We start from the raw sequence: 10,976 nt of genomic DNA on the forward strand, positions 1-10,976 counted from the left end.
AGCATCTACAGCATGTTACGGCCATCCTGTAGCATCAACAGCATGTTACGGCCATCCTGTAGCATCAACAGCATGTTACGGCCATCCTGTAGCATCTACAGCATGTTACGGCCATCCTGTAGCATCAACAGCATGTTACGGCCATCCTGTAGCATCTACAGCATGTTACGGCCATCCTGTAGCATCTACAGCATGTTACGGCCATCCTGTAGCATCTACAGCATGTTACGGCCATCCTGTAGCATCTACAGCATGTTACGGCCATCCTGTAGCATCAACAGCATGTTACGGCCATCCTGTAGCATCTACAGCATGTTACGGCCATCCTGTAGCATCTACAGCATCATGATGAGCCACAAATGCTTTAGGGCTGCTGTTAATGAAATCAACATGATACTTCATGGTCAGTCAATGAAGCTTTGAGTTCCATCTGATAGATAGGTGGACATCCGGTAGAGGCTCAGAGAAACCACTGTACACGTGTGTGACTGCGTATACATGGGCCTGTGTGTTTATATTGTGCATATGTACAGTGCAGGCTGCAGTCATCTCAGCTCCACAATCAATCTTTAACAAGCCTAGCCTACTGTAGCTGGGGCTCAAAGTATGATTTATCTAGGGCAGGACCTACTCTAAATATAGACCATGTGACCGCCTAGGCTCATGTCTATTTCATGAAACAAAAATTATTAAATAAAAAATGTATATGTCATGGAGCCAGTTTCTTAGAGATCATTGCAACCATTTCAACATGAACATAACCATCTCTTAACAAGATCATTTTAGGGACGATACAATATCAATATTTATGTTCTATTTCTACTTAAAACATGCAAGAGAGAGAGAGAGAGAGAGAGAGAGATGGAGACCTAAAACACAAACACAGCAGAATCAGGCCTGCTTACTCAACACAAGCCACTTGAGACAGCCCGACTGCCACCCCGCCAATCAACCGGCTGAAGCTAGCCAAGCCCTTTCACTCCATCACAGTCTACATAGGGAAAGCCATCTTACCTTTCTGTCCCTTTTCCACAGCTTGAGACAGCAAAATCCCCAGAAAAATAAATCTGACACCATGACAGCCTCCCTGCTGCTGCTTTCCTATACAGTCCACTCTACTCCCGGCAAGACTAGTTCATTCTGGTGAGCCCACACTGCTGTCACAACAACACAGAGGCCAAATGAGAGAGAGAGAAAAGGATGAGGCAGAGAGCGAGAGAGAAAGAGAGGAACTGTCTACGCCTTTGCCACTGAGCTCATCTCTGAAACGATGTCACAGGCTGCTCATTCCCCTCCCTCCCTCGTTGCCCCTCTCTCTCTCTCACTCACTCTAACAAGCGGCAGCCGCTCTCTCTCTGCTTCTATGACCTCATCGTTTCCTGCCTGGTCCAGCCCACCCATGCGCCTGCTGGCTGTCTCCTCTCTGATGTCTTCAGAAAATACCCCCCTCTTATATTTCTCCCTCTTTCTTCCCCCATCCCCCTTTCCCTAGTCCCCCTATTCCAAACCTCTAGCTCAGTCACAGCTGACAGGCGATCATATTTAATACTCTGTCGGAAATGTAAAATAAAAAAAGGGGGCCAGCCAAAGCCCTCACGCAACACCACCATGTCATCTAACATCACTTGCATTAAAGGGCTTACTGTACTAGTGGGGAGGATGACAGACTGATTATACAAATGTAGGATCTTAATTTGAGCCAGTTTCCTACAGCGGGAAAATAATCCTGCAGCAACAGGAAATGTGAATTATTATGTGGAGTATAATTCATGGACATTTTATTAGGGGTTGATACATTTTACATAAGGGAAAATTAAGTCTGAAATTTCAGTGGAAATTACAAAATTCCGAAGACTTTTTAAATCTCAAATAAACTACATTAACATTAACATTTCCTGGGTGATCAAATTAAGATCATACATCTGTAAAAGCACATATTGGAAGATTAGAACACAAACATACTTTTTAAAACCTAAACGCAATCTACTATACAAACCAGCTGGAACATCAAACACCTAAGAGGAAGATAAAACCTTATATTTGGGGTTATAGGGTAAGACAGTTGTACTAAGCTCATGAGGCTGTTATACATTTTTTGTTATTCAAGAATCAAATGGGTAACTTACAGGTAACTGCCAACATAAAGGAACCCTATTGGCAGTTACATGTATATCATTCATTGAAATGGCCATTGTAAATATCCCAGATTGTGCCTTTAAGAACACAGTAATGGTTAATATTCTCTGCTCTTTAAATGTAAAACATGAAGCAGAGGAACACCAACGCATCACCACATCACACCATAACATGATAACATGATAACTTGCTGAACACAGTGACCATTGTGGAGTGCCAGACCAGGCCAGGGCGTGGCGGTGGTGTGTTTACATGTTATTTAGGGAACTGTAGCATCAGTGATCCTGTCCAGGTGCTACAGTCACAGACAGACAGCGATCTTGGTTTCAGGCTGGATGACAGTCCCTGCTGTCCCATTTGTTTGCTCACTCTATTATGTCTCTAGCTCTCTCCTTCTCTTACTCACCTTTTCTCTCTGTGTCAGACTTTCCCTCTTTCTCTCACCTCAGTCCATCGCTCACCCCCCTTCCTCTATCCCCCCGCTCTCTTATACCAGCTGCTGCCTGGGGCCATCTGACTCGGCAGATGTTAATAGAGAAAGGCCGGGGCATCTGCAGTGTCTGATGGACCTCTCATCAAAAACACACACAATCGATTGAGGATGTGTCTGAGATGGCACATATGGGCCGCGGTCAAATGTAGTGCCCCAATAGGGCTTCCATTTCAGACTCAGTCTAATGCAGCCTGAGTGCTTCAGAGCATCCCAGCCAACCACCCAAAAGGTGACAGGACAGATAACTGGTCCATTGAACAGTCACATCACCTACATGTAACCAGGCGGTCACAACCAGACAGCCAAATCTAATAAGGCATCGAGGCTAAAACTAACCAGGCGGCAAGACTGGCTGACTGTTATGAAGCTTTATTGTCTATATCTGAAAGGCCTGGTAGAGAGGCTAATTCTTACCATGGAGTAAAAAGGTTACTACCCAACTGATTGACTCATTCAAAGAAGTATCCATACTAACCCAAACCAGACAGTTTAAATAGAAATACCAAATGGATAAAGCAGTCTGAAAACCACTGGTAGTCATGTTTTTTCATAGAATCCGTTCCTTCCTCTCTGCACTGCGACAGCCTAAGGACTGACAAAAAGTGTTTAAAAAAGGAGTAAAAACTTAAACACTAGAGAGCCTGTGTCTTCAGGAGGGAAGACAGGCAGACGTCGATGGTGGAGGAGACAAGCGCTGGACAATGTTATTGATGCTCTCCTTCAAAATGTAGCTTTGTGGAGGACTAAAATGTAGCTGTTTGAAGCTAACAAAGACAACCCACCGAGACCAGTCACATAACAAACCATGTTTGGGAAATTTCACTAGTAGGGGGAAGAAAAAAAATCCATGGGGGTGGTTTTTTAAATGAAGTTGTTTGAAACAGGTTTCTACTGGGGAGGAATGTGAATGTGCCACAACACATAAGATCATTGGAAAACCCCAATAAAAAGCTAAGAATATTGAATCTGAAAAGGTACTAAAATGTCATAAATGATGGCGGTCTCATTGAAGACGCTCATCAGTGTCAGACCAGGTTGAAGTTCATATTGTTATCCGTGGATACGTGTGAATATGCAAAGATCTCTCCATTCTATGGTGTGGGATGGAAAATGTTGACAAAGTCATTGTAGGCAGGCAATCAAGACAAGGCAGTGAGGTCATGGTAAGTCAATTCCATTTCACTATAACCTTACACTTCCTTCCTGCTAAGCCCCCTTTCTGTATCACACACACTCCTGCTACCACTGTTGCTCAACCTCTATGTTGACATGCTGAAACCCTTACAGTAACTCTAGCCTACTTTCCAAAAAACCCCAGGCATATCTGATAAGACAAACAAAACAACTTCCACCCAAGCTTCAAAATATGACACTTTTGTTCACTGACTATTGCTCAATCACCATGGTCACAAACTGAACATCTTACAGTCTTAATGTCTGAAAGTGAGTGTCTTTCCCAACAGATACTCAAGGCTAATCAGACCATAGAGATGATTATGAGACACTTAGAAAACAACATTACTCCCATCTAAACCAATGGGAGTTGTTATAAGATGTTGCTAAACTGGGATAGTCTGTGAAAGGGAGGGACATTTCATGTACTCTATTTCCCAATATCCATCCACTGATAACTATAGTGAAATGATCCTGGCCTTCAAATGTATTATTAACCACCAAAGGGAGTTAATTATCTTGGAGTTGTGGTTGTCATGCTTGCCTTGGGGTCATGAAGACCCCATTAGAATACCTGCAGGGGCATAGCCTGCCTACTCCCACTGGACACTGCAACACTATACCAGAGCGGAAGGAATTAAACTAAGCTGTTTGAGAAATTGATCATTTCTCAATTATCCATTCTGAGGCTCTTGACTCATCGAAGGCAGAGGCACAGTGACACGGTGAGAAATGTCTCTATACATGTCGTTCTCTTCTCCTACCCAAACGACCTAATCAAATTAACATTTCAATCAGCAGGCAGACTGAGTCATACCCACATTGCATCACACTATTTTAGTGTGCTTCTATATCCCAGCTCCAACAACAAAAACACAACCCTCTTTCAGAGGATGCATTTTGTAGGCTGAAGAAAAATGCAGTCTGGCCGGTTTCGCTGGCCGCATGCCAAGGGTGGGCAGTGTGGGATTGGACTGCATCACGCCACACGTCCAGAGTGCAGGGGATGAAAATAAGCAGAGGAAATTGACTTTGTCTGTCATTCAGTTCAGTTGGTCAGTCCGTCCGTCTATAACACCATTGGTCTGACATCTTTGTGTAAACGTGATTGCCTGACCGTCTTGGTTGAACTGAACCGCGGTCAGACGTCAATCAATAGCTGATGTCTTTGCACTGTAATGGGAATGTGACTGATACATCTGGCCCTGTAGAGGACTAGGTAATGGGTAGCGGGTAGCAGGGCAGGGTGAGCGCTAGCTGCCATCTCTGATTCACTGCTGGACTCCACTGGGTGGGTGGTTCATTACTGACCTTGCACTGCAGAGGGCTGAGTGTAATGACACACATACTTGCATGGACACATAGATACACGGACGCATCCAACTCATTCATATATTTATATGTACATATTCTCATTCACCCCATTAGATTTGTGTGTATTAGGTAGTTATTGGGGAATTTTTAGATTACTTGTTAGATCTTACTGCAGTGTCGGAACCAAAAGCACAGGCATTTCGCTACACTCGCATTAACATCTGCCAAACATGTGTACGTGACAAACAAAACTATGAAATAACACATATGGAATCATGTAGTAACCAAAAAAAGTGTTAAACAAATCTAAATATATAACCACCTGTTGCCTTGATGACAGCTTTGCACACTCTTGGTATTCTCTCAACCAGCTTGACGAGGTGGTCACCTGGAATGAATTTCAATTAACAGGTATACCTTCTTAAAAGCTAATTTGTGGAATTTATTTCCTTCTTAATGCATTTGAGCCAATCAGTTGTGTTGTGACTAGGTAGGGGGTTATGCAGAAGATAGCCCTATTTGGTAAAAGACCAAGCCACAATGTACAAAATAGTACAAATAAAGAAAAACCCTAGAGTGTGTCCAAACTTTTGACTGATACTGTATGTATGTGTTGGGTTGAAAACGGATGTCGAATTTTGAGAAAGGGAAAGAGAGAAAGTAGACTAGACTAATCTATTTCTGATCAGAGGTTTTTTTCAGACCCAGAGATCATGGAACGAGAGGAGGTGACATCATGTAACGGAGAAACTTAGCAGGCTTAATGTGAAATCAACCAGGCTCAAATGTTGTCATCTTGAACATATTTCTCAATATCACCCTTGTTTGGGCCCTGGGTTAAAATAACTCACTCTTACAGTTTAACAACAAGCACAAGATGTACTCTCCCACCACCACCCTGCTATCAAATATAAAATCAGACAGACATTATATGAAAGAGGATGTCAGATTAGAAAAGTGTAGTGAATTAGATGTGTCTCAGTAGATCATAAAATAAAGGATATTCTAAGGTGAGAGTTTAGAGGGCTAGTTGGTTCCAGAGGCAAAATCCTAGAGGAAACCCTGGTTCAGTCTGCTTTCCACCAGACACTTGGAGATTAATTCACTTTTCAGAAGAACAATAACCTAAAACACAAGGCCAAATCTCCACTGGAGTTACTTACCAAAAAGATAGTGAATGTCCCTGAGTGGCTGAGTTCCCATTTTTATTAAAATTTACTCAAAATCTATGGCAAGACCTGAAAATGGTTGTCCAGCAATGATCAACAACCAATTTTGACAGAGCTTGAAAGATTTTGAAAATAATAATGGACAAATGTTGCAGGTCCAGGTGTTGAAAGCTCTTAGAAACGTTCCCAGAAAGACTCACAGCTATAATCGCTGCCAAAAGGTGCTTCTACATAGTATTAATACTTATTTAAATGATATTTCTGTATATTTCTGCACTAAAATGTCAAAAAATTGTGTTTTCACTTTGTCATTTGTGTGTATATTGTTGAGAAATAAAATAGATTTAATCCATTTAGAATTTAGGCTGTCATTTTATTTTATTTTATATTATTAGGATCCCCATTAGCTAACGCCGTTGCGCTAGCTAATCTTCCTGGCATCCAACACCAATTATCGAGTCATTACAAACCACAACAAATCAAGACTTCACTATCATTCAACAAGTAGACAATACAGATAATTAAATTACCTGACAGGAAACACATTTAACATTCAGTTGATACTTTCTATCTCCTGTCCAGTCCTTAGATGTTCTTTAATTTTTTTCTTGAACGACGATTTACTTTTTGCCTGAGAAATATGGATTGGTAAAGAGTACCATTTAGCTACGGCCCTATATAAAACTGTAGATTTAAGGCGATTTGTGCTTGGCATGGGTTGTCTTTGATGCCCTGAATTTGCCGGTCTGGTTTGGTGGTTATGCGTGTTGCTAGTGTGTACTAATTGGCCTGAAAAATATATATTTTTTAATATAACATTCCGAAAGAAAATCAGAAGACTGGAGAGTAATTTGTTTTTAAAGTGAAGCCATGAGAGATTCTGATGCATTTGGATAATATTCTTCCATATAGAGCAATGAAGAGCTAATCTGGCAGCCCTGTTTTGAGCCATTTGGAGATTTTTGATATCTGTCGTTGCTGCAGAGTGTGATAGATGTGATAGGACCAGGGATTGAATCACCTGATTCAGTGTGCTAGATGTTACATACTCTGAACATTTTCTTGTAACAGCAATTCCCTTACCCATCTTAATAAACAATATTATCCATGTGTTCTGTAGTTTCGTTTTTTTAAATTTAATTGCTCTAAATGCATTCTATTCATCGACAAATACAATTGGGGATCATCAGCAAGTATACATCTTGAACCAAATACAATATATTTTGTTTTAGAAATGTTCAATGCCAATTTATTCATATCAACCAACTCAAACACAATTCTTAGTTCACTGCTCAGTAGGGTTGCAAAGGGTCATAAACTTTCCACTAAAATGTCCAAGACATTTTCCATGGGAGGTTAAGCCCGGGAAGTTTTGGGATACACATAAGGCAATTCTAGGTCTTGTGGTATATTTTGGTTAAACTATCCCTAATTCAATGGAATTGCAACCCTCTGCATGCACAGTGCATTCTTCCATCACACGTGCAGTGCACTCTTACATCACATGTACAGCTGATTCTCAAGATTTTGTACACTAATGAGATGCTATTGAGTCCACACTACTACACTGTCTGAGCCAAGGACTGCATGCTTTCTGGTAAGTTTTGATTACAATACTGGGTGGGGAGAATATATTTCATATGACATACATGCTTTTTTGTTAACAAGTAAATAGTAGCCTACAGCAAAGTGTGTTTAAATCATTTCTAACTTGTTAACAATTTCTGCTAGTTAGTTTTTGCTACCATATGGGTTTTTAGCTTGCTTGAACCTGCTAACTGAGGTGTTAATTCACCTGTTTCCATAAATGTTTCATTTTAAAACATTTAACTTACAAAAGGAGTTGTTTATTCTAACTGCTTAACTATTTATCTGTACATGGAATTGTATTTGGTTTTTTAAAAACCTTTTTTCCTCATCTTTACAGGAAAATGCCGCGGGCTTTATCTGATGCGGAGACATTTCACTGCAGCTAATGTAGAAGGAAAAGCTGTGTACATTTGCAAATACTGTGCCAAATCATATGAGAAGAATGCAACAAAGATGCAGAATCATCTGGCCAAGTTCCCTCAGCACTCACAACAAGCAACCTCTTGACAAAAATCCCTCTACCTCTATTCAAGGTGAAAATTATGAAACAGACACAATGATAGCAACAGCTCATGGTCCTCCGGGAATCAGAAGTTTTTTTGGTGGATGCAGAGTTCAACAGAGTTCAAGTGAAGGTCAAGCAAATCAGAGAAAGCAGACTGTATTGCAATCATCTCTGATGGGTGGTCAAATGTTCGTGGGCAAGGAATAGTTAACTATCATCTCCACCTCTCAACCAGTATTCTACAAGAGCACAGACACAAGGGACAACAGACACACCGGTCTCTACATTGCAGATGAGCTGAAGGCAATCAATGACCTTGGACCACAGAAGGTATTTTCACCGGTGACAGACAATGCTGTGAACATGAAGGCTGCTTGGTCTAAACTGGAGGAATCCTGCCTTCTAGGCAGAGTTGCAAAGAAAAAGCCATATCTCGGACAGGCCAATAAAAATGAAAGATTAAGATGGGCAAAAGAACACAGACACTGGACAGAGGAACTCTGTCCACTCTCTGACAGAGTCACCTCTTCACTGTTGACTTTGAGACTGGTGTTTTGCAGGTACTATTTAATGAAGCTGCCAGTTGAGGACTTGTGAGGCGTCTGTTTCTCAAACTAGACACTTTAATGTACTTGTCCTCTTGCACAGTTGTGCACTGGGGTCTAACACTCCTCTTTCTATTCTGGTTAGAGCCAGTATGTGCTGTTCTGTGAAGGGAGTAGTACACAGCGTTGTTCGAGATCTTTAGTTTCTTGGCAATCATGTCACATGGTATTGCCTTAATTTCTTAGAACAAGAATAGACTGAGTTTCAGAAGAAAGGTCTTTGTTTCTGGCCATTTTGAGCCTGTGACCAAATCCACAAATGCTGATGCTCCAGATACTTAACTAGTCTAAATAAGGCCAGTATTATTGCTTCTTTAAAATCAGCACAACAGTTTTCAGCTATGCCAACACAATTGCAAAAGGGTTTTCTAATGAACAATTAGCCTTTTAAAATTATAAACTTGGATTAGCTAAAACAACATGCCATTGGAAGGTAGATTACCTTAGGGCCAGCCTTTGGTATTTTAGTTTCCTAGTGAGTGCAACAAATACGTTTATTTCTCATTGGACAGTTGGTGTTCAAAAAAAAATCTATAATTCATATCTCCCCAAAATATATTTCCCTATTTTCATCAGATACCTTATTCAACATTTCACAAATTACATCAAGATATTTCACATCAGCATTAGGAGGCTAATAGCAGCAACCAGTATAGGTTTCAAATGTGGTCAATGCACCTGTACCCATTGCGCCTCTAATCCAGTCAACATTAAGTCCTTGCGTTGTTTTGCTGGAATATGACTCTGGATCTAAACTGCAACCCACACATCTATTTCTGGTCCTCCTGAACAAATTGTGTCCATGTATAGAGATCTCAGCATCCTCAAAAGAAGCGTCCAAGTGAGTGTCTGATATTGCCAATAGATTAATCTTGTTTGATGCGCTAGACAGCATATTTCATGAATTCTGTTCCTTAAACTGCATATATTCAAGTGAGCAATTAACAGACCTTTCTTTGGTAGATTTACAGTATTTAAATGTTCAATCATGAATCAGAAGTTGGAATCTCAGTCAGTCAGTCAATGTTAGTGCCAGCCAGTGTGTTTGTGTGACTGGAATTACTTGCGTATGTCACCTTGGGAGGGAGGGTGAACAATCAATTTGTCATACATCAGATATGTCACCTCGTTCTCTTACAGCCTTCATAGCTGGTATTAGTTCCTTTCTTATTTGACGGACTGCATCGGAGATGATGAAGATGAAGGACCATTTAAGGCATTTGGATTTTTCAAGGACTGCAAGCTTATCCTTGAACCTGAGGAATTTCACTACAGTTGGCCTTGGTCTGGTTCCATTGGTACCACTAGAGACCCCTGGCTTCCCAGACAGGTGAGCACGTTCCAGTTCAACATGTTGATCCAGTTGTAGCTCCCCAGAAAACAGCTTTCGAACTTTGTCCTCTGATTCAGCCCATGTCTCACTTTGGCTCTCCTGGATACCATCTATTACAAGATTATTTCTCCTCGATTGTCCATCCAGGTACTCAGCCTTCCCAGACATGTTCAGGAGGCCCTCCCTGACTGTGGTGATTTCATTCTGCATAGAGGAACAGTTTCTGGAAAGTGTATCTTGTGTGGTCTTCAATACATCCACATCCTTCTGTGTGAACTGAAGGTGTTACGGTTTTCTTCTAACTCCTCCTCTGCCGAAGAGGTGTAGCAAGGATCGGACCAAAATGCGGCGTGGTAATTTTCATACATGTTTAATGAACGAAATAAACACGAACAATACAAAACAACAAACGTAACGTGAAAACCTAAACAGCCTATCTGGTGACAACAAACAAAGAGACAGGAACAAAAGGACACTAAGGACACTAAGGACAATCACTCACGAAACACTCAAAGAATATGGCTGCCTAAATATGGTTCCCAATCAGAGACAACGATAAACACCTGCCTCTGATTGAGAACCACTTCAGACAACTATAGACATAACTAGAACACCCCACTAAGCTACAATCCCAATACAAACACACCACATACAAAAA

General features: G+C 41.1%; 1 protein-coding gene across 3 annotated transcripts in view; it reads right to left on the reverse strand.

Moving 5' to 3' along the window:
- LOC135546404 (LIM domain kinase 1-like) overlaps positions 1-10,976 on the reverse strand; it is a 79,828-nt gene that overhangs the window by 27,028 nt on the left and 41,824 nt on the right. The window contains exon 1 of one of the 3 annotated variants that reach the window (XM_064974798.1): positions 1,015-1,255. The exons of the other annotated variants lie outside the window; for them this stretch is intronic. Within the exon in view, the coding sequence (XP_064830870.1) occupies positions 1,015-1,077 (63 nt within the window). The 5' untranslated portion in view covers positions 1,078-1,255. Of the gene's footprint in view, positions 1-1,014; positions 1,256-10,976 lie in introns of those variants that run through there. 3 annotated transcript variants of the gene reach the window in all.

The sequence above is a fragment of the Oncorhynchus masou genome, chromosome 9 (assembly GCF_036934945.1).
Source record: "Oncorhynchus masou masou isolate Uvic2021 chromosome 9, UVic_Omas_1.1, whole genome shotgun sequence".
Lineage (NCBI taxonomy): Eukaryota > Metazoa > Chordata > Actinopteri > Salmoniformes > Salmonidae > Oncorhynchus > Oncorhynchus masou.